Here is a 23,238-nt window from a genome sequence, read left to right on the forward strand (position 1 = left end):
TTCAGATGAGAGTGGCCTTAGTTCAACGTAAAATCATCATCAGAGGCAAAAACCAAAACTCGGCTCAGCAACTTAATAAGTCCTTTATTTGCAATGTTCCATTACCTTTCCAGTTTCCGATGCAAAAGAAGCAATAATTTTTTTTTTAAATAACGAAAGCGGAAAAAAAAGAAAAAAAAAAAAAAAAGGAAAGAAAATATTTACAAAATTCAAATAAAACTAATAATCAATGGATTATCTAAAGCACCTCTCTGCATCCGGACAACTGCGGTTTCTGCTGGATAAGGAGACACTGCAATTACATCAGCAATTTGTTTCTGAAAAATAAAACTGAAAAAGTTTATTATCATCATCATCATTATTATTATTATTATTATTATTATATATTTACAGAACGCTCCTGAAATCCTGAAACTAGTTTCCACTTAAAGTAGAAAAGGCTTTCGGATCATTTCTGTGTCTTTTTTTTTTTTTTTTTTAAACTTTATATATTTTATCAAGTCAATTTTCTGTAGATTTCAAGTTTTAACGGTGATTGGGTCGTTAAGTGTCCTCTACAACAGCTCAGGTTTAAGTACAGAAGAGGTAAAAGATGAAGAGTCAGTCAGTGTGGTTCACTACTGGGGGATGGGAGAGAATGGCTTTATAGAGGAAGCATTAAGACCACCCCCTAGTAGTCAAGGTCAAAGGTCAACATCAGCCCTCTGTGTTTCTGTCCTCTGCTAGTTTATCATGATAGGAAAGGAGAGAAAATAGACAACCTTTGCTTTAAAAACTCCGTCAAATTAAGATTAGTTCATGTACACTGTAACGTTTTGTCCACTGGATCGTTAATAGGAACACACTTCAGTCATGCTGCACACTCCGGAAAAGGACAAGGACATAAGAGCCGTGTCGGGACTGAACAAATGTTATGGCATGTTGATAAACCCCCCTCCACCAACCCACCCGCCCGCTACACTTCACGCCCTGCTGTTTCCTCTTGTAGATCAGAAAGGTTGTTTGTCATTAGAATCGTCTAGAGGGGTGAAAGAGCAGCCAGTTGGTTTGCTTTACTTTGACATAGAAAGTTTCGTAGTGATGTGGGATACTTCACACCTCGCTAATGAGTAATCCTGCTGAAACCTGCATTTTCAAGTTTGCTTTGATGAGGACACTTGCTGTGACAAGCAGGTGGAGAAATAATGAGGAAGCAGGAGAGGGAAGGTAGAAAAGAAATGATTGTTTTTCAGAGTCCATCCCTCCAAAAAAAGAAGAAAAAAAAGGAACACAATAAAGATTTATCCTCATTGAGGATTGATTCGAGTCTGCCTCTCTGGCAATACTGTCCATGACTCTCCGTGGTCGCCTGCAGAGCTCTGGCGGCAGCTTTTAGTTCAGTATTTTACTCCTTGTCAGATTCCTCTTCGGCCTCGCGGAGCCAGGTGAAGAAGCCGGTGACCGACTTCAAGGCCACGCCTTTGCCTGTCTGCTCTGCCGGGTCTTTGCTGGTTTCCCATTCGTAGAAGGCCTCCTCTTTAATGACGTCCTCATCATACAAGGCGTCGAAGAACATCCGCAGCAGGTCTGCAGAGACAAAATTAGAGCATTATAGAAGCTTTATTAACAGCTCCATTTTAAAATTGTTTCTGTTTGCATTGAGTCAGGGACACTTGAAAAGCTATAAAGAGCTAATCAGTAGGTCAAATCCTAATTAACACGTTTCTTTTAGTGATTAGGCTTTTCTGTTTCAACCCTCCAATCCAGTTCATAACACTTTAAAAAATAAATTTAAAAAAAAAAATCACCCCAAGAATGTGTTTTCCTCCAAAATAGACCACTTCCATTTCTGTGTTCAGGGAAAATGACTCAGGCCCTCCAGCAGCAACACTACAAAAACCTTCAGTCTCATCTTTAAATCTTGATACCCTGAATACACAGCTGCTGTACACATGATGATTTTATCTGTTTTCACCCTGAACAAAAACAACCTGGAAATACAGGCAGATCTTTTCTGATAAGGAGCTGCGTTTCAGACAAACCAACAAGGTCCATTTTTTAATGCCTGTGATCATCACATAACCAATTACACATTACTTTAGAGCAGCAGCTGTTTTTTGTTTTTAACCCACATAGAGCACATAGAGGTAAACATTAAACATCTAAGAAGCTGCAATCCGTGTCTGGCAAAGGGAATTTTACAGATCCTTTATTTATCCAGGTAAAAAGTCTCGCAAACATTAAAAACATATTTTTAAAGAATGATCTGGGAAGCAAAAATGACAACATAACATTGCTGATCTATAAAAATTATTTCAAGTGGTCAACAAGGACTGGATTGATTAGAAAGTAGATACAATAACGCAAATCTATAAAGATACTTTGTAACAGTTGATTTTGTAGTTTTCGCTTAAAAACTGACTTTAAGTTTTTTCCTTTCTTTGGGGAAACATGAACTTTGTATATGCCAACAAGACTGCTTACAGTGACGTGAAGGCTTTTTAAAATAGACAGCAACATAAAGAACCGAAGCATTGAATTTCCAGCAAACAGCTGATTTCGTTACATGTCCCTGCTCGATTACTCTGAGCGACAGCTACTGTCAGCTGAATTTGAAACAAGCTCACAGGAAAGATTTCTGCTTGATTTGTGCTCTTTAAACAAGCTTACTGGACTTTAGTAACATTTAAAAAAAAAAAAAACTTCTCTGAAATAATTCAAAGACAGACTTGGAGGGAGCGAGACTCATCCAGAGAACATTTATCACTAATAATTTACAAAGGCCAATAAATTTGCCATCTTGTGCCATTATCTGAACCGATTTATGGTATCTTCCTGCTGTGTCTCGATGCACGATCAAGAATCCAGGTTAAACAAAAAAGAAATCTCAGAAAGCTGAGCGACATTATCAGTGGGAGGTGCATCACATCACTCATCCATGTGACTTCTTTAAGTTCCCCCAACCTTATAATCAGCCCAGCTGCACGACTGAAACCAGTATCACCGCATTACAGTAAGCCTTGAGTTCAGTTTCGTCTCCACTGACTTTCATGAAATTTGGGATCATTTGCTTATGTTGCCAAAAAGACGCAACAGCTGAGGAAACCACATTAAAATGACACTTTGAATCATTGGCGACTTTGACGCCTGGATTTAACAGATGCTTCAGTATCTAAATATTTATAAGTGAACCAATCAGATTTGTATGTTCGGCAGTATTACAGTTCACTGTAAGTGGGGAAACTCACGAGCAGGCTGCTCCATGTGCACCATCAGAGCCTGGAGGGCGTACAGGGCCTGCAGCTCTTTCTGCTCGTCGTACAGGTATCTCTGCAGCAGAGAGGCTCTCTGGCCGATCTGCTGTGCATCCACCTTGTACGGGTTGTCACCTGAAACGAAGTGAACAAGTTTTTAAACCAGAAAGTGTGATTTTTAAAAGTAAGCGCTATTAAAATTTACTATAAAATAAATCCGTTTTAATTTATTTAAAAAAAAACAACAACAACAACAACTATATTTTCCATACTTCAGAATTTGAGCTTGGGTCGTTGTGAAAAGAAAAAAGACTAAATCATAGACACACACACAGAAATAGAGGCAGCTCGTGGTGTATTAGTCATACTTACATATGATAGCAGACTGGCACACTGATGTCATCAATGCTCGTACAAACTGGTTCGAAGCAGTCTGCTGCTCGTCCAAGTTAGCCTGAAAATAGGAAACAAAATGCAGTTGGAGAGGGGGAACATGAACAACACTGGGAAATAAGAGCACGCACAAAATGTTCAGGTCTGAAAACACTCTGTACTGCCTCACACACACCTCGATCCAGTCTCTGATGCGTTGATTGTTGGCCTTGTCCTGGAGGAGTCTGTCCAGCTGTTTGCTGATCTCCTCTCCGCTGAGGACCTTCTTCTTACTGGCCTCTTTGGGCTCCATCTCCTCTCCCACGGTGAACTCCACTTTCTGAAATACACAATTAAATGTGTAAAAAAAAAAGAAAGAAAAAAAAAAGAAAAAAGCCTGAAGACACGGAGTAACTTGTTTCTAATCGTAAATCCCCACAAGCAAAAATCTCTCTTGCTTTCATCTCTGCCCACCAGGTAGACTCCAGCTGTGTTTGTCTTTGGTGCTGTGCAGGATGTGCTGCTTTCTCGTTACCATTTTAAGCTTTGTTGTTACAAAATAGACCAATTATAGCTGCTTTAAACGTATCCTAACATTTTTAGACCACTAAACAAAACTCCAAAAGTGCAGACAAGTGTTTTATCGTCTAAAACCTGAACGTGTTGCACGTACCTGATCGGTGACAAACTTGTTGACGTCTTCATCTTTGGGCAAGAAGTCGTTCCAATTTAGCCCAGCCTCTGTCCACAAAGCCCCGACCTTATTGGGGGTCTTAAGGGGAGAAAAGGGCCAGATAATCAAATATCTGTGGCTTTTATTTCTTTTTCTTTCTCTCTTTTTTTTAATCAAAACCAAAAAACATGTGCAACACAAGGTAATAAAACGAGTGTGTTCGGTTACCTTTTCTTTACAAAGCAACTTGAGGATCTGTACCAGCAGCACGCTGGCCTTCCCCAGAGGCACAAGAGGCTTTGAGATCTCCCTGAAGACACAGATGCACTGAATTAAGCTCCCATTTTTCTTAGAGCTGGATTATAATTCAGCTTATCTCATTTTAAAGCTGGAAATAAGTGACCTAGTTTTAAATTTAGCTTAAAATCTTTATTTCCGAGAAACACCGTCAACAAAAGAATCTCTGGAAAATGATTCCAACACTATTTACAGTTTAAAAACGTCCATTTCCATCAGACTATATTCTAAAGTCAAAGTATTCGAGTTTGCTTTCACTTATTTGAAATGTGACCGCTGACATTAAGCTCTCACCTGAACAGCTGTCCCATAGGGATGCCTCCCTCGTGGAGCATAGGAGTAATAAGCTCAGCCAGGTAGAGCCAGATGTGAGGTATATCTATGGCCATGTCTTCTGCTACCTCCAGAATCTCTAGTAGCCTGCAAAAGAATCGGCTTTAGTTCCATCTGCTCGAGAACATCCATCGAGGGTAGATTTTAGTTGAAACCAGGCGGCGTTCTTCCTGTTACACGCTTACCCTTTGTAGTACTGCTGCGTGGGCAAAGTCCCTGCCTTTATAAGCTGGTGCAGCAACAGGCCCATGTGTTCCCGAGCGATGGTGCTTCGTTCAAGCGTCGACTCCAAGCCGTTCCGCACGAACACGTACAGCAGTGATGTGCTGTTGAGCTCCACCACACACTGCAATGCCTCCTACAGCACCAGAGTGACACAAAGCAATGCTGTTAACACGGTTCACTTTTAAACATGGAAGTACAACTCTGATTGTTAGAGGCAAGTCTGCACCTTGACATCATTGATGTGGAGGTATTCTTCAATGATCGCATGCGACTTCTTCTCCACTTCCTCTTCAGTCAAGGCAGGTTTAGGGAGAGATGGAGGAGGAGTGGGAGCGCTCTCACGCTTAACTGAAGAAAAAGGTAAAAATACAACTTGAAGCTCATTGTTCTTTATGTCCTTTTCTTTAAACCACATCTTTCTCTATTCAACTCTTTTTAATTCTTTATTTCATACCTGGGACGAAGTCACTACCCTTGTCCCGACTTCCTCTATCTCTGCTTCCTCGGTCTCTGCTTCCCCGATCCCTGCTTCCTCTGTCCCGACTGTCTGTCATGCTGGCGACGCGGCGCACAGATTCAGCTGAAGACCTGCCATCTCCTCCCCTCCCGCCGCGCTCTTGCGACTCTCTGCTGAAGCTTCTCTTGGTGACTTGGTTCGCTTCCCGTCCTTCGCTGCGATCAAATCTGTCAAATCGATCCCTGTTGCGGTCGCTCCTGTCCCTGTTGCTCCCACGTTCGCGGCTCGAACTCGACCTAATGGTAAAAGGAGACACAAAGAGGTCATTTTAACACACTCAATCAATTTGTAATCATGTACCACTAAAAGTTTTGTATTTTTTGAGACCGCAGTAGGCTCTTGTATACAAAGGGGAGGCCAGATGGAGGAAGATTAGTATTCAAGTGGTCGCCATCTGCAACCTCACAACTAGATGCCAGTAAAATGTGTTTTGAAAAACGTGACATAAACATAAAGTAAAAAATAAGAGTGCCTATGACAAGTGATAAACTAAAATTTGTGAATCAAGTACTCAACTAAAGCAGAAGCAGACCAATTAATGAGAAAATATTTGGTGCTTCTGAGTACCTTTGAGGAACTCTGCGATCAGAGTCTGTTGCAGACATCAATGACCCAGACTGTAGGGCAGAGAAGCGGTTGAGAGTGCTGGTACCCGGACGCCCAGAGTCTAGAAAGATGGAAATGAATAGATTAAGAGCCAAACCACAAACAGCCACAAAGCAATGCTGTGCTTTAGAAGAAAGCTGAAGGTCTTACCCTGGTCTCCACTCGCTGGTTTAGCTCCAGTTCCTCCGCTGCTGCCTTTTCCCCAGCTGCCCCACATGCCTTTGCCACCCGGAGCCAACAGCTGGTTGTTGAAATCCATAGCACCAGGCTACAGGGAAACAAAAAAGTTATATTCATTCTCAAGAGGCCTGAGAAAGAGCTCAAGCCTTCACATGAATTTTCGGACGTTACCTTTGTGATCTTGCTTAGGCGGGTGGTGTCAATGGGTCTGTTCTTGGAGATGGGGACTGTGTTCCACCCCTCATCCTGAGGCTGGCTGGTCCGGCCACCTCCTGGTGTGTGAGGGCCTCGGCTGCCCATGTTTCCCGTGAACCTGTCTCTGCTTTCCTTCTTGGTCATGAGCTGCTGCTGGACTTTCATCTGTTCCCTGTGCTCCTCCATCTCTGCTTCCTTGTGAATCTGATCAATTGTCTTAGGACCCTGGTCTCCTCTACGAGGCACCCAGTTATTCTGTGGATCAGAGACAGAAGACAATTAACACCCGTGAGCCACTCTGGGGTGTTTCCTGTCTGTGTTTTGGATTACATTTGTAATAGTACAAATGTTCTGATAGGAGAACCTGAGACAGAAAGCATATCCACCCTGAATAACACAGTTTTACGTGCGTCAAAGATTTTCATTTTTAAGCCCTTTGTGACATAAAAGAAAAAGGGGAAAAAATGAAATCCTTGTTCTATTCTGCAGCTTCAGTATGATCAACATAAACCGCTTTCCAGTGTTCCTCCTGTTCACAGCAAATCTCTAGAGCGGAACAAAAATTGTCGTTGCCAACTGCAGGCCAAGATGTTGGAGATGAGATACTGAAAGGGCAAGCAGCTGAATGTTATCAAGAACCACCACACCAGTGACATGGCTTGATATCCAGCAGGTAAGGAAATATGAGAAGGAAAGAACTGGACCTAGGTGATTTGCAACGTGAACACCGTAAACTTTCAAAATAAAAGTCAGGGGTCTGCTTGCTGGCAAATCTATGCCTGATGATGCCGTTCTCATGGACAGGAAAAAAAAAAAAGTTTTTTCAAACTAACCCTTTACCCCTTTGAAACCTACCAGCAGTAACCCTTGACGCCATTTTCTGAACCGAGTACTCACTGTCTTATTTTAGCACTGCTTATAGAACAAAACAACTGGGTGCGCACCACAAGTTTGAGAGTGTGGTCTCTGCTATGTAGATAGCCTTGTAAAAAAACAAAACAAAACCCTTCAGATTGTACTGTATATAAACACTGAGATACATACACTACTAAGTCAAGTCATGATAAATGCTGGCTATCAGTTCTTTATTGCTCTAAAATGTTGAATATGATTTAACAGTTACCCTTCTGAGGTCCAAAACATCTTGCAGCATGAAGCGGATTCTTGATGAAGTCTTTCTCTCTTTAATGATCTTGTCCATCTGATTAAAATACTGATCCATGCGAGGCTGTCGGGGACACAGAAAAGAGTGAATTTTATGAGGTACAGGTACCAAATGACAAACTGTGTGTACCTAATGATACATCGAGAACTGCCTCCTCAGTTCCTCAACCCATCACTAATGATCAGTGGCCCAGACACGTGGCACAAAAACAAGGTCATCACAGGAGACATCTTAACGTGTACATATAGCGGTGTTAGTCCATGCTTTACTTACCTTTGCCTTCTCAAAGTCCAGGTCTTTACCAATAGTCGACAGCAGTCTGCAGAGACACTCGAGAGACTCCTCATCATGATTCTTAAGTAGTTTCACGACACAGTCGTGCATGATTGGCTCTGTCAGCATCTTAAGCTTAAACAGTTCACCAATGAACTTTATGTTGCCCAGTGAGCGGCGTCGAGCTTTATCTCTGGCCTCCTCCAGCTCCACCCTGAAGCGCTCACGCTCCTCACCCTGCAGGCGGATACAAGTTTGTTCTTAGTGTATGAGTCATATGACAAGTTTACTCTAAATCTGAACGGTGGTTTTGACAGTTCTTACGTCTTTGGCAGCCTCCAATTCCTTTTGCTTTTTCTCAAAGATCTCATCATCATCCTGGTCCTTCTCAAACTCTTTCTGGCAGCGGTTGAGCAGCAGTTTGCGGAAGTTCACAAAAACTCCTGGCTTGTCTGAAGTGGGGACTTTCAGCTGGTGGAAGACAACATTCAATGTCACCAGGGGGTTTTAACGCACGTTTTCCTATTCAACTGCATTTAACAAATATGTAGCTGAGAGTATGCTCCTTCAGTTCCTCAATACCATCACAAAAAGTTCAGTGGCCCAGACACGTGGCACTAAAAAGAAGTCATCACTAGAGCATGTGATCAAAGCACAACATCCAACCTTCACTAGACTCACCCCCATAAGGCAGCGGCACATGTTGGCGTAGGCCACAGAGAAGTTGGGCTCTGAGATGGCCTTCTCAAAGATGAGGTCGATGGCTCCCTTCAGCCTCTCCTCAGTGTCTATCGTCAGCTCTGTCACTTGTTTCATCAGCTCCTGAAACTTCTGTGGCGTAAGCTTGTTGAGGATGCTCCGCAGACGCTTGAACAGCTCTCGAGTCTTGGCCTGTTCTGGGTCTTCCTCTTCAGGCTCATCAACACGGCCACGAGTGACCTTTTTCACAGAGGGCTTCCAGGCCTTCTCAGCCTTGCTGAGCTGCACGTCGTCATTTAGCGACATGCTGGTGATAATTTTTTTGGTTTGAGAGCGACGGGGCCCGGATGGCTAAATGGAGAGAAACGCGTAAATATTTTAAAAAGCTAGTAGGAAAAAACTTCACTAAACAAAAAGTTTACGTTAGAGATCGCTGCCTTTGCAAACAGCTTGTCTGCCAAACGTAACATCACAACTGCTGGCATTCATTGCACTTTTGTGTCATGTCAGCTCATAATACATCTCTTTATCTCAAAAAACATCAGACAAGTACTCCAGCACGTTGTAGGAAGACAGGCACAGAGGGAGATCGTTTTACTTCAGGGCATCATGTCTCAAGTGCAAAAGTATAAAAACGGTGTGCTGACGACACAATTGGTAAACCTATTAACTATAATGCAAGTTAATGCTTAAAGTGTCTTTTAAAAACTGTAAAATTAGCTAACCGGGCCACGAGGTCCTCCCACTGATCTGCTCCCAAGGTTCCCTAAATATGAGGGAGTAAAATCAGGACCAGTGTTCATCAGGCGAGATGGGTCAGCAGGTCGTAGTGGAGTCTTGTTCACCTGCAATTAAAGAGGCAAAAATAAATAAAGGAAAAATCACCCGTGTTTTCACACAAAGTTTAAAATACTGGCAGTCGGCAGCACTACCCCTCAGCCTCCTAGTAGATCAACATATGGTATCAGTTTGAAAATCCTGACTTTGTTCTCGAGTTTTTGCATTCACAAGATTTTCAGGAAACTTCACCTCTGACCTTGAACTTTAGGACAAGGTCACTGAAATTCAAACTTGGAGATTTTTAGCAGATGCACCTACTGATGTGAATTTCAAAATCCTACATCGCCTCATTATCGCATTTACACCCGCCCGCTCGCTCGCTCTGTGTGGTGACAACTAGAGATGGACCGATCCGATATTACGTATCGGTATCGGTCCGATACTGACCTAAATTACTTGATCGGATATCGGAGAAAAATAAAAAATGTAATCCGATCCATTAAATATCACGAAAGCACCTCGCAAAACTTGCAACGCGCCGTAACTCGCCTCAGAACGTTAGCACGTCGGAGCAGTATGCATCACGTGATAGAGCGGCTGCCGCATGCTGGACCTGTCGTGCTCCTGCGTTAAGCTTAACAAACGATATATGGAGCGACTGCCTCTCCTGCTGCTACTTCAATCATGAAACTGCTTAACGATCAGCTGATCGGCTTTTCTGTCGGGAGTCCGTGTCTCTGGTTTGTTTTTGGCCCACTTTGCACCAGAAAGAGGAAACCAGCGGCTAAACAACAGCAGCACGTTTAAGCTTGATCAGCTGTTGTTAGAATGTATTTAATATTACTTTCTACTCAAGGATCTTTTTCTACGTAGCTGACGCTGGTAACTGTGCAGGGGCGGATCTAGCAAAGTTTAGCCAGGGGGGCCGATAGGGCATTAACAGGGAAAAGGGGAGCAGAAAGACATACTTTTCTTTCTTATTCTCATTTAAAATGTCTAGCTTTTAATAAATAATTATCTGACACCCAAAGTTTTAATTTGATGTAAAATGAATAGAAGTCCATTACTGTATATAGTAACTATTAAGTCTAATATATATACCCTAGTAAGCTATAGTACTTTTTCCTTTGGGAAGGTACCATCTGTGCAGTCTGCAATTTTGTTGAAGAAAGATGTTGAATCTATTTAATATTTCTTGAAAAATAATTGATTTCTGTGCATTTTTTTTCACACTGCATCAAATTAAGGTTGATTACGTCGATTAAGCATCATGAGGTGGAGCGTGAGGGGTGGTTCCCTATTTTTTATTTATTTATTTTTGTTGTTGCTGGGAGTTGGAACCCTATTAGTTAGGTTGCTTAATATTTATGCTAAGTACTCTTTAAAATACCAGAATAGGGAGGATGGTGTAGGTTTAAGTTTATTAGATTGATCAGTATTGCTGAACTATGAAATATTTTTTTTTGCATACAGGTATAACAGAATAGCTTTAGTGTAGTTGTTGTTTTAAACTTGAGTATGAACTTATACAAAATGCAGCAAGATATTTAAAAAAAAACTGTTTTGTTGAAACACACTATATCGGATTCATATCGGTATCGGCAGATATCCAAATTTATGATATCGGTATCGGACATAAAAAAGTGGTATCGTGCCATCTCTAGTGACAACAATACCAACTGCCATATTCTTCAACTCAATTTGTATCGTTTCTGCGTTCTTTTACACAAAGCTCAACATCACCTACCTTATCCAGCACCACATCACTGATGATAGGCAGGCCCTCAGGCTTGTGCATACTGGCGCTGATGAACTGGCAGCCCAGGAGGAACTCCCTGTCGTACCGCTTCTTGTCCTCCGGGTTTATCGGCTTCCATTCTTCTGCACAACGTACAGGAAATATGCAAAGGCACATGATTAAAGGCACACTACAGTAAAGGCACAGCTGAAAGATGGCTGTGATAATCCACTCTGTCAGTGCAGATTCTTTGAAACTAAAATAATAAAACGATGACGGCACATGAGCAAAACTATGAGAGAAACTAAAATCACCATAAAGAGATTTTCACACTGTGCTTAAATCAAACAAGGCCTCATCCTTCCAGCATATAAATGCAGGCACAAGGAAAAAACAGACTTAAAATTTAATGCTGAAATAAATTATATTTGCCCTAAGACCAAAGTATGTACAGAGTTTTATCAGTTTAGCTTTAGGGAAAAGATTAAAACATTTAAAGATTTTTTTTAGCCTTTTAAGCTTTCAAAGCGTACCTTGTTTGTACTGGTATTTCTGCTCAGTTGGCTCAGGTGTGGCTTTAGACTTGTCAGGTTCTGCATTCTGCTTGTCCTCTTTTTGCTCCCAGGTCTCATCTGCCACTTCGACAGGAAGTTCAGCTGGTGCTGGAGCTGGAGGGTTGGCCTGAGTGGGCATGGGTTCAGAGGCAGGCTTGGCACCCTGTTCCTGCAAAAAGAAAGAAAAGATCAAGTTTTCTAAGAATCTGTTGTTTATTGAGAGTAAAAGATGGACACCCAGTTTAAGAGCTCTTTGGACTGTCGTCTGATTTAACACAAACCTCTGTGAAGGCATCCAGGAGATTCCCAATGGCCTCCTTCTTGTTAAACTCTTTCATGTTCTTTTTCTTCCTTTGCACATGTGTAGCAGCTTCAAAAGGAAAGACAAAGTGATGACATTAAAATTCAGATAAAACAAGATTAGGCATGTGACAGCCTGAGAAGCAAGGGGGGGGATTAACTGTACCTTGCATAGTAGATTCTTCTGGGCAGCTAACAGACGCAGGAGGGGTATCCTCACTTTTCTTCTTGCACTCTTCCTCCTCCTCCCTCTCTTCAGCCTCCTCTTTCACCTCCTGGGCTGCTGTTGCCGTTTTAGCCATAGGTGTGGATTCCTGAGATTGAGAAGCGTCTGGCTGTTTGTGGGGCGTAGTGTCTGAAATTGCATTATCCTTGGGCAGTTCTTCGGTCTCCTGAGGAAGGCCGTTGGGGAGAACAGGCTCTGCTGCCTCAACTTGTGTGGATTCAGGTTCGGGGGTAGAGCGCAGAACGGCGTTCTGGGTCTGTGGACCAGCAGGCTCCCGTGCAGGTGGGGGAGGCTGGGAGACTTCAGTTGCCGTTTTTGTAGCCATTTCTTCTTTATTCTTTCTTTCTTCTTCAAGATTGGAAGAACCTGCTGCTGCAACCTCAGCTGCAGGCTCCAACTTTGTGGTGGCCACCTGCTCTTCTTTTTCCACCTTCTTCACTTCCTCTGTTTTTGCTTCTTCCTTTTCTGGACCCTTCTCAGCTTGAGCTGGAGCAGCCGGTAGTTCCTCTATTTTCACAGGGGCTTCTGGTGCTTCTGAAGACTGTGAGGTTGCATGAGGAGCATCTACTGTATCAGAAACGGTAGTGCCAACTTTATTTACTGCCTCAGCAGGAGTAGTGGTCAACGTTGCTCCTGGAGGAAGGGAAGGAGGAGACTGCTGGTCCTTTATCAGTGTGGATGGCACCTCAGTAGTAGCTACGGGGGCTACAGATTGTGCAGCTAACTCAGTAGGCAGCACTATTTGGCTGTCCACTTCCTGTTTGCTCTCCAACACAGGCTCAGCGTTTGCCGCAGCAAGAGAAGGAGGGGTTTCAGCACTAGTAGGACGCTCTGTGTTATCATCTGGACAGCGAGAGACGTGACAATAAATGACGAGAAAAAAATTTAGTCATTTCTTTTTCACAGAGTCAAACTTAAGAAAATATTCTCACCTCTTCTCGTCTGTGCAATCACAGGCTGGGCAATTTCCCCATTGACCTGTGCAGAACTTGCATCCGGTGCCTGCAATCACAAAGCAATAGCGGCCTTTAATAAATAAAATAGAAAACCCACTAGACGGGCTTTTAACAATGAGCATCAACACATTTGGTGCAGTTTGTTACAAGTTTTTTTTCTCCTCACATTTGGTGGATATTGTCTGTGGTGGTATTGATTCAGACCTGTTTCTTTGAAGGCTGCAGTGTCACTCAACTCTTTTAAAAAGTGATTCGTTTGTGTTGCCCGTTTCCCCTCCAACTAGCAATTTTCAACTTTGGCAATAGCTCAACGCATCAGTGCATTTTTGTTTGCATTTGCTTAGACTCAGCATAGTTTGCTTAGTGAAACTGACCTCAGCTGTGCTGACTATTAGAAAGTACCATGAAGACAAAAAAAAGAGAAAAAAAAAAATCCACAACGGTGCCTTTATGTACAGATAAATTCATATTCATTCCTTTTTAAAGTAAGAGGAAATAAAAATAAAAATAAAAAAGTGAGAGCAATCCTCACCTAACAACATCTTCTTTTGTTGTCTTTTTATAACTTACCATTGTTTTGTCTATATAAAGCAAAACGTTGGCTTCACATTGAAAAAAAATTACTTTGTTCTAAAGCAAATAGTGAAGTGAAGTGAAGACAAAATGAACATGAGAAAAACATAATGAAGTTCTGAGCTTTACTGTATTACTTTAAACACAGAGTACCACATGTCAGTACAAGATAGCCAACTATACTTTAGATTTCTGATAAAAGACAAATGTACAACACCATCATTACTCTATTTAACTCAGTCACTTCAAAGTAAAGTCTTACCTGTGGTGTCGGTGTGGTGGAGGACATTACACCCGACAGGATCTCGTGCGTGATATCGCGTCCACCCTGGTTGGGGTCTCGTATTGTTATCTATTAGAGAAAAGGCAAATGACATTAAAATACAAACAATGTGCAACCATCCTGCCACTACTGATCTACAGCTGCTGACCCCCATCATGACAAATACTATTGTTGTTTTCAGGTTAAAAGGGAAAGTTCCACATTGAACACACAATACAGTGTCTCTCCATTCAACATTTTTGACCTCATTCAAGAGGTGTGCTGTGCTTTTGTTGGGACATACTACCGGTCTGCGTTCTCTCTTCATTAGGCCTTGTGACTGTGCAGGGGCTTGCTGAGGAGGCGGGACTTGTAGCTGTTGCTGGGTGGACAGCATGACCGTTGAAGGCTGGACAGATGGGGGATACTGAGGCGGAGTTGGATAGTATGCTCCAGCTGTAAAGTTGAAATGAAACAAAGAATAGAAATTACAAAATAAATCATAAAAACAACTCAGAATAAACAAGAGTTTTCAAGAGTTCAAACTAAAATAAAAATCTGTATGTACTCGTTTCATTTGATTGAGATTTTTTTTTCTACCATTGCTGATAAATGTTGGGGGGAAAAAATGTAAAGGTGCAATAGCAAACATTTATACGTGTACACAAAGTGTGGTTTCAGATATAAACGTGTACTTAAAGGCTAATTTGTGGGCTTATTTTTTATGTTTTTGATCCACATTATATATTAAGTTAACAACAAAGTCTATGAATTAATGATGGCTGAATTTGACTACTACACAAAACTTTACTACTTCTGTCTACAATACGTGATGAATTCAAACAGCCCACTTTACATTCAGTTGTGTAAGGAGGCATAACTGCCATTTGCTCTTTACATTCACATCTGTCCAGACTTTTTAAAGCAATTTAATGGGCTGGCACCAGAAGCTGGAGCCACCGATTCAGCATCCAGCCAAATTTAAACATTTACAAGTAGTATTGCTGTACAGAAAATTACTTCAAACGGAAGTTGGTTTTTGACACTTTGTATGCAAAATTCCATTTATTTAGCTTCTTAAACAAGAAACAAATGGAGAGGGAAAAAAAGCCATAAGCTGTCATCACCACAGAGGCATCACTAGGCTACAAGCTAAAAGTTTCAGTTAAAGTTTTTCTCTGTATTTGCTACAACTACATTTAAATAACATCCATCGTCGTGTATACGTGGCCTACACGTACGAAATCAGAGACAGGAAGACACGGTTAGAGACAGGAAGTGCCACAGAAGCCTGCTGACCACCACAAAAGCACACACACTACTCACCGGGGTAGCGCTGGGAGGCGAGAGGCGCACCGTGGAGAGAGAGACGGCCGTTCTCTCGCCCGCCTCCTCTCCCCCCGCCACCCCGCCTCTCCCTCGCGGCAAGAGAGGGCTCTGAACCAACGCAGCAAAGGAGAGGAAGGGAGTGAGGGACGGGAGAGGGAGGAAAGAAGGAGAGGGCAGGAAGAGACAGATGCAGAATGTGTTAATGAGAGGATCCAGAGGAAGCAGGGTGTTAAGAAGGTCCCATGAAATGAACAATGTCTCTACTGTACACTTACCTTGTGCTCTTGGCATATATTTAGTTTCAAATAGTACAAATTTTGAAGTGCACTACCATCACACAAGGGTCTTTATAAGTAAATACAATGGGGGTTTTAACTGAGCCAACAAACCCCCACTTATCTATACGTCGTATATATAAAATATCTGTGCATTAGTACAAATGTACTAAAGCAAATCAGTTTTTGTAGCAGTTGCGTTTCCTGCTTAAAAAGTGCAGTTCATTCATATTTAAATAGGGTTTCTGGCAACGTTAGCTCCCACACAACGCTTCTGCTGCTGTATGTAGACATGCAAAAAAGGAGAAAACTGCGGTTTCAAAGCCATTTCATGGAACCTACAAGGCAGCGTAAGGTGCAGAAAATGAACACAGGCCAAAGCAGAATTAAGTCCAACTACATGCACATACAGCAGTGTTTGGACTCAAAGGCATATTAAAAAAAAACGAAGAAAAAGAAACACGCACACAGAGACAGACATACTACAGCAACAAAGACAATTAACCCCCATCACAGAAAAAATAGAAACAAGAAAACAACCCAATCAGCCAAGCAAAACCACCCCACATTCAGGAATACTTCACAGATGAGGAATTCTGCATGTGGATGTGGTTTTAAATACGGGTTAGAACTTCTCCATTAAGTTCTGTGTTTAAACTGAACGCGTTTGTGGTTCAGCTTGGTTGTTGTGAGTCTTGGGGTTAAAAACCCTTACCATAAGGAGGGTATTCAGCAGGGCTAGTTCCAGTATAGAAGTTTGCTGTGCCGCTGGTCACGGGATACTGCTGGGTAGGAGGCATGTATGGAGCTCGGTACTGTAGAAACAAGACAAACAACAATTAAGTTTTGAGATCCTCACTCCAAAAACCTCTATTAAGAGGACTTTCAAATATTAATGTAGCTCATCGTAACAGGTTTCCAAACTGCGTCTCTCCCGTCCTCACATAGGATCACAAGCTTCAGACGAATTTCCACACTAGCGCTGGTACAGGAGAAGTCAAAACCGAAAGCAAAGAAACTGCCAAGTTTTGGATTTTTTTTTTTTTTTTTTTTTTACAAAAGTCTCGTGTTACTACATGTCGTCTGTACAATTTGTGAATCTCTAAGCTTTTGTAAGGTTATCATTAAAACAGTAAAAACCAACACAATTATATACAGTGTTCTCAACTCAGCTGTGATGGCAGCAGCAGTGGGAGATTATGACAAAATAAATAAATACGTTTAAATTGTGAGGTGAACAACCTGCAGAATCGGCTGTGATGTCACCTTCAGTTTTGGGTGTGGCTGCTAAGGACTGGAAGGTGGGTATAATGAAACTCTTTAGAAGACACTTTGGATGAGCCATCAGAAGGACTCCTAAAGCACTGAGTGTTTGTTCTTCACTATTAGCGCTTTTTCAACTAGTAAGTACTTGGCACGACTCGGCTTGGTTTCAGTCGTTTTCCATTACACCTGAGTACCACCTAATGTGCATAGGGTCGTTATATCAACGTGGTCGAAGGGCCTACAGCGTTATTTGTACCCGACACAAACAACACAACAATGGAGGACATCGAGGTGAAGGTATATCCTTGTTGCCGGGTTACAAAAGTGGCCATTTTGATTTTTGTGAAGGAGATGCTCTCATGACTTACAGTGACACTATTGACCAGTCAAACAGTGGCATGCAGTCTATTGACATCACATTTTCGGATCAACGGAGAGCATTTTGGAACCCCAGCCGAGTACCAGGTACTAAAAAAGTACCTGGTAGCGCCACCTAATGGAGAACCCTAAAAACAGTCGATCCGAGTACGTACTAGTGAAAGAGGGCTTTGTGTGTTTATACACCACTATGCATTTAATCATTAGTTATTCTTAATCTCTGGCTCTCTTGCACAGAGTGTCTTTTGTCCTGTTTTCCTCCCACCACCCCCAACTGGTCACGGCACATGGCCGCCCCTCCCCGAGCCTGATTGCGACAGAGGTTTTTTCCTGTTAAAAGGGAGTTTTTCCTTTCTGCTGTCAACAAGAGGGTCATTTGATTGTTGGACTTTTCTCTCCATTGTTGCCGGATAACTCTACAATATAAAGTGCCTTGAGATGACTGCTGTTGGGATTTGGTGCTAAATAAATAAAACTGAATTCAAGTTTAAAATGAAATCTGACACTAAAGACACCAAACTGACATGAAGAATACTGCAACCTTCCAACATTAAACATACAAACAATAATGAAGAGCAATAAGCTCAACATGTTACTATTAAATTCAATTCATTCAGAAGGTAATGTTATCCAAATAAAAGTGTTAAAAAGTGATTGCAACTGTTATGATAAGTATGTATTGATTACTTGGGCTGGCTGCAGAGTAGAGCTCGTGTGTGCACTAACCTGTCCAGAGGGAATGAAGTAGCCTTGAGGAGAGCCAGCAAAAGGTTGGGATATCATCATCATTTGTGAGCCGGGTGGGTAGACATGAGCTGGTGCAACAGCTCGAGGGCCACTATTTCCCGGTACCCTTGGAGCACTGGTGGCCATGGTGGGTCGGTTCTGATAGTAGCTCTTAAAAGAACAAAAACAAAAAGATGAAGACTGCATCATATCAGCAGCAAACTTCTGGTTCTGCCTGTGCATTTCATAACAACGGTATTCCTAATTCTTGCTTTTACATTTTTCTGTGCGTTTGCTTCGAGTTACGCACACGCCGATACCCTTCACCTGGAATCTACGCACTCACAGCAACTGCACATGTGCACACTAAATTCAATTCTGGGTAACTTGGGAGTTTAAATTATCCTGAAAGTCATGACTTCCTGCCACAATGAAGTTAGCACAAGTTAACAGGGGAGGGACGAAGAGAAAAGCTGTTACCTGTAATGCTCTGTATCCACCCTTCAGCCGCGCAACACATGAGCAAAGAGCAAGAAAGGGAGTAAGATTAAGGTGAAAATGAGGACCGGACACAATGAGGGGGATGTTTGAATTTGCAGGAAGAAGGGAGGAGTATGAGAGGTAGCAGTGTGCCTCGCAGTCATGATGGGTACGCTCAAACAACTACAGACGCACATGCAATCGATTCTGGACAGATCATTATAGAAACACGATCCCCTTCTAGTCCTGCAGGGCCCTACTTCTGGTAGGTTAAAGAATCACATTAAGGGCTGCAGGCACATGCAGTTTAATTCATTTTAATATCTGGTGGCAACAAGGCCCTTTATCACTGTGGGATTAGGACAAATGTGGTGATCAATGCAAAACAGTGGCGAGACGTGGGCTGTTTTCAAATGACAGCCTGCTGCACAATTTAGACCGTATCAGAAATGCTTTCATTTCTCAAAATTTTCACAATAATACAATTCATGTCTACAAACCAGGTATTTAAATAAAAAACGATCTGATGCAAGATATGCTGACTTGGTACTAAATTAAGATGAAAGGGGAAAACAAGGACTGAGGAAAAAGGAAAGAACTTTGGGGGACACTGGAAAACAAAACTGCGTAGAGTTGAATTTTCAGCTGTTTTTAATTTACATCATAGACTCACTTGCAAAACGTAACTTGCATTAAAGTTACATAATGTTGATTACACAATCTAAGGGCTTGAATAATAATTTAATGTTGCAAAAGAGCTCATTTGGATTTGAATGTTTTTTTTAAAGTAAACTAATCTAAATGGATGTTTAGAAGGGCAGATCTAAACACTCATCTTATCTTCTTTCCCAATTTGTATCTGAAAGCATGCATTACACTAAGGAGACAGAGGGGATGTGAGGAAAAGTAAGGGGTGTTAGTACCTGTTGATGTAAAGTACGGGGCCCAGTAGCAAACTAGGACAGCAGAAGAGAGGAAAGAAGTCAAGATTCACATTCAAGGACAAGGACGGCAAATAGCGGTTATAACACACAAGTCGAGGCAAAGCCTTACAGCAGAAGAAGCTATGTCAGAAACTGTTGTGAAAGAGCAAGAAAGAAAGGGGTTTTCAACCATATCAACAACAGAAAGCATGCTGTGAACAATACCTGTCTTGGCTGTGGTGCAGAGTTCATTTGTGGAGGTGGAGGGGTTGCAAAAACAAGAGAAGTTGGCTGTCCAGGGCCGTAGGCAGCCTTAATTGGAGAGAACAGAAGAGGAGGGAGAGGGGGGAAAAGGTTACTAAACTCTAAACTACCAAAATAAATAAACAAACTATGTTAGTGGGTCTCACCTGTGTCAATCCAGGGGAAGGGGCAGGATTGGGGACAGAAGTGGGTCCCGCTATAGGCTGTGGTGGTTTGTTCATTTCACGTTCTTTTATGGTACTGCATTAGGGTGGCGATGTGGTGCCAGCCTTCCTGGGGGGAAAGACGAGCAAGAAATAATGTCAAAATGAGAAGAACATGAAATTACTTTGAGCTGAAATGTGATTTTTTAACATTTGCAAGCAGGCACTGGTATTCCAGGTCTTTGTTAAAAATACTAATTACAGCCATTGAGGTTGGATACTAAAGATCACTGTAAGGAGACATGTTGAACCTTTAGTGTAGCAACATCTAACCAAGCAGCCAGGGTGTGGCCTGCAGTTTCGCCTGTGATAACACCACCACCTCCCCAATCTCGTTCCCTTGCATTTTTACAGAGCTCATATGAGGATGCAATTAGTGTCTTTCCCTCCTCCATCCTTGATTAAATCAGCTGGTAACACAATTATGTGTTTTATCTTCCATTCAAAGCTTAGGTTGAGTAGATAAGGGTTCAAATTACTTTCAAATAAATTCCTGCCTTAGACACCAATGCTAATTCGTCAGTTATTAAAGCTCACACGCACGCTGTTTTTAAGTGAATCTAAGAAAATGGATACCTCAGGTCAAAGTTCATTTACTGTGTGAACAGAAGCTAAGCCCCCCCTCCCTCCCGTTTGTGCAAATAAACCATACAAAACTCAATACTGACTGCCGTTTTCCCATGAGTAAATGACGGCTGCGGTGGGTTGAAACTAAAAATTAAAAAAAATGATAGAATTGCTTTTAAAAAATATAAACTGCCGTAATAGCAGGAGACGTGTCATACACCATCCACCTGCTGACACAGTGACTATCGTCAGATGCTAGCTGGTGCCATGCTTCTTTTTGACAGGGCTTCAATGCTTCCATATGGCGCGCCAGAAGCGATGGCTAACGGGCTTATGATTCACGAATAAATGTAAACGGTCTTGTATTAGCTGACATTTACCGTAAAACATTTTTTATGGCCTGCTAACGAATCAGAAATGCCCCGGCGAGGTTGGCTGGATCGTTAGCCCACAGCCGGCTAATGTTACGTGTCCCACCATCACAGACATTTTACTTAGTTACGCTACGTGGCTGAGTCCGCATTTAACCTTAATGTACACAGAGCCCGGTCAAACAGTTTTACTGTGCTGATTATAAGAATACACATTTATACTCAAAGGCCGGGAACAGTGAAGTAGTTAGCTTTGTCAATAATGTTGCAACACGCGACAGCGATTAGGTTAAGTTACAGTCATGCTATTGTTGGTTAACATTGGCTAGCGGTTAGCGGGGTGTTACAGGCCCGGCGACACCGTGTACCTGATGTTCATGGTTAACGTGGCCTAATATTTTGGCACTGAGGGCACCGACTTTAGATTCAAGACAAACTAAAGAAATCGATCCAGATCGCAGTAAATATTGATTTCATTTCATTATTTTTTTTAACCGAGAACCGAAAAAGCGTTAGGTTAGGGTTAGCCATAGCTTTCCCACGAAGCCCACCGAGATAACCAAACCAAAACAGCCAACGCTGTTAATTTAGGTAACTTTAGGTTAGCGTCAGCTCTAAATAAAAAAAATACTGAACTGACGGAAAACACTAAGATAAAGTAGTTTTACCGGGACCCAGGGGAGGATTAGCCTGCTAGCTCTGCTGGTGTGTGTGGACGGTCAGGGCCTGCTCAGCCCGTGTGCCTTTCACAAAAATGCAGCCCCGCTCGGGGAACTAGCATACCGCCGGGTTTCTTCTTACCAGGAATTATAACAGTTACTGTGTTGCAAGGTAGGAACTCGGGGAATCAGCCTCGGCTCAGTCTTCTGTTAATGAAAGCGGTGGTGCTGCTGTTTCCTTGTCCTTTAACTCCAACAGAAAAATGATGCCCTTCTTGGCTAATGACTTAGCGAGCTAGCTAGCTAACCGGCAGATGGGGGAGAGTGCTAAACTGTCAGTTCGGTTTAAACCCCCAGGCGTGCAAAAGTGACAGTGCTCAAAATCAAATAATATAGTCCTTCGGGAATACTATTGACAACTCCGATGGCCCCAAGAAAAGCCTCTGGACCGCAGGTCCATGATCAAGGCGTCGATGGTGATGGATTGCCGGTTAGGTATATACACAAGTATCGTGTGATGCGGCTCAGAGAAAGGCCATAGTGCGATGTTTCTCCTGTGCGAAGCCGGTACGCCTCCGAGTCGCATGGGTAACTTCCGGGGAAACTAAAATTTGATGCAATTTCCTTGGTCATGTGATGCAGGAGCTTGACTCCTTTGATCAACCGAGGCCTCCGTATTCAAAGTGAGCCATTATCTGGAACAACACTAAGCTGATATCTTTAACTCTTTTAAGGTGTTTTAAAAAAGCGCATTTGAGTACTTACATTTCCATCACAGCTGGGACATGATGTTGCTGAGTAGACTGTGATTAGCCTCTTGTTGCAGAAGATAATGAAGTTAGCTTAACTTTATTTTACTGCATCATGTTTGATTGGGAATCTGATCATTTCTATTTATTTAATGTTAATCTGTTTAATACCATGAAATAATTACTAATGTATCTGATATTAATTTTCAGTTGTTTAACAAAGCAGTAGTAAGGGAATATAGTACAGTACTGAGCAAAAGTCTCAAGCCATTTCTCATATATATATATATGTGTGTGTGTGTGTGTATATATATATAGATATATGTATGAAATATGTGCAAGCATTCATGCAAATAGAGTATATACCATTCCCATTGTCTCTAGAATCACTGTCCTGCTTGAAAATGAAGGCGATGCCAATGGAATGCTTTCCAGGTGGTATTGCATGGTAGATCAATGGATCAGTCCCTTCACCACTGGCTAAAATGCAGCCCAAAGCATGACACAGCCTCCACTGTGTTTTACTGATGGCAGTGTACACTCACTGTTGTACCTCTCTTCTGACCTCTGTGCACACTCACAATGATTTGACGAAAAATTGATATTTGGATTCATTACTGACCTGTTGGAAAGGTTATTATAGTTAACTCAAACGAAACTAAAAACCGATATTGTATGGGGGAAGATTGTTTTCGTTTTAGTTAACACAGCTAAAAATAAAAACTAGACCTTGAAAAAAATTAACTTGTCAACTTGGACAGCTAACTAAAATAAAATAAAAATTGTTAGTTTTAGTATTTGTTAATGTGGTAAAATATTTATTGTCATTGTTGTGTTTTTATTGTAATACCTGTTCTTGTGCAGTTTTGCATACCTCAGCCTTTTCTTATT

The 23,238-nt window shown here is 41.9% G+C and overlaps 1 protein-coding gene and 2 non-coding genes across 17 annotated transcripts; all 3 read right to left on the reverse strand.

Annotated features, from left to right (window-relative positions):
• Positions 1-64: 64 nt before the first annotated feature.
• eif4g1a (eukaryotic translation initiation factor 4 gamma, 1a) lies at positions 65-22,199 on the reverse strand. Of its 15 annotated transcripts, none has more exons than XM_026149010.2 (33): positions 21,741-22,199; positions 19,945-20,071; positions 19,760-19,846; positions 19,535-19,567; positions 18,612-18,632; positions 18,132-18,302; positions 16,477-16,576; positions 15,484-15,594; positions 14,465-14,613; positions 14,158-14,247; positions 13,299-13,368; positions 12,307-13,209; positions 12,122-12,210; positions 11,820-12,009; positions 11,296-11,429; positions 9,494-9,613; positions 8,751-9,119; positions 8,394-8,540; positions 8,070-8,306; positions 7,755-7,859; positions 6,608-6,886; positions 6,407-6,524; positions 6,218-6,317; positions 5,588-5,886; positions 5,360-5,481; positions 5,094-5,266; positions 4,870-4,995; positions 4,507-4,588; positions 4,279-4,377; positions 3,802-3,945; positions 3,606-3,687; positions 3,228-3,368; positions 65-1,566 (listed from the first exon to the last, which is right to left on the reverse strand). In XM_026149010.2, exons 2-33 carry the CDS (start codon positions 20,017-20,019, stop codon positions 1,385-1,387), a joined length of 5,148 nt encoding a protein of 1,715 aa, XP_026004795.2. In that variant the 5' UTR covers positions 20,020-20,071; positions 21,741-22,199; the 3' UTR covers positions 65-1,384. The 15 variants fall into 15 exon arrangements, with proteins under 15 accessions (XP_026004795.2, XP_026004792.2, XP_026004793.2 ...); XM_026149007.2 differs by having other exon boundaries at positions 14,462-14,613; XM_026149008.2 differs by having other exon boundaries at positions 14,462-14,613; positions 19,945-20,067; positions 21,741-22,181.
• LOC113011455 (small nucleolar RNA SNORD66) lies at positions 7,948-8,022 on the reverse strand. The gene has a single exon (XR_003270561.1). It is a non-coding gene; the product is annotated as a small nucleolar RNA SNORD66 (small nucleolar RNA).
• Positions 8,632-8,709, reverse strand: LOC113011454 (small nucleolar RNA SNORD66). Its single transcript, XR_003270560.1, has one exon. It is a non-coding gene; the product is annotated as a small nucleolar RNA SNORD66 (small nucleolar RNA).
• Positions 22,200-23,238: the final 1,039 nt, after the last annotated feature.

The sequence above is a fragment of the Astatotilapia calliptera genome, chromosome 18 (genome assembly GCF_964374335.1).
Source record: "Astatotilapia calliptera chromosome 18, fAstCal68.1, whole genome shotgun sequence".
NCBI lineage: Eukaryota > Metazoa > Chordata > Actinopteri > Cichliformes > Cichlidae > Astatotilapia > Astatotilapia calliptera.

Excerpts from the sequence above, each read along its gene's own strand:
- eif4g1a (XM_026149007.2), bottom strand. The coding sequence starts at position 20,019 with ATGAACAAACCACCACAGCCTATAGCGGGACCCACTTCTGTCCCCAAT. Across the intron at positions 9,614-11,295 it reads GTGATGTGGTGCTGGATAAG|GTGAACAAGACTCCACTACG; the intron begins GTAGGTGATGTT and ends CTTTAATTGCAG. Across the intron at positions 6,318-6,406 it reads ACCAGCGAGTGGAGACCAGG|ACTCTGGGCGTCCGGGTACC; the intron begins GTAAGACCTTCA and ends CCATCTTTCTAG.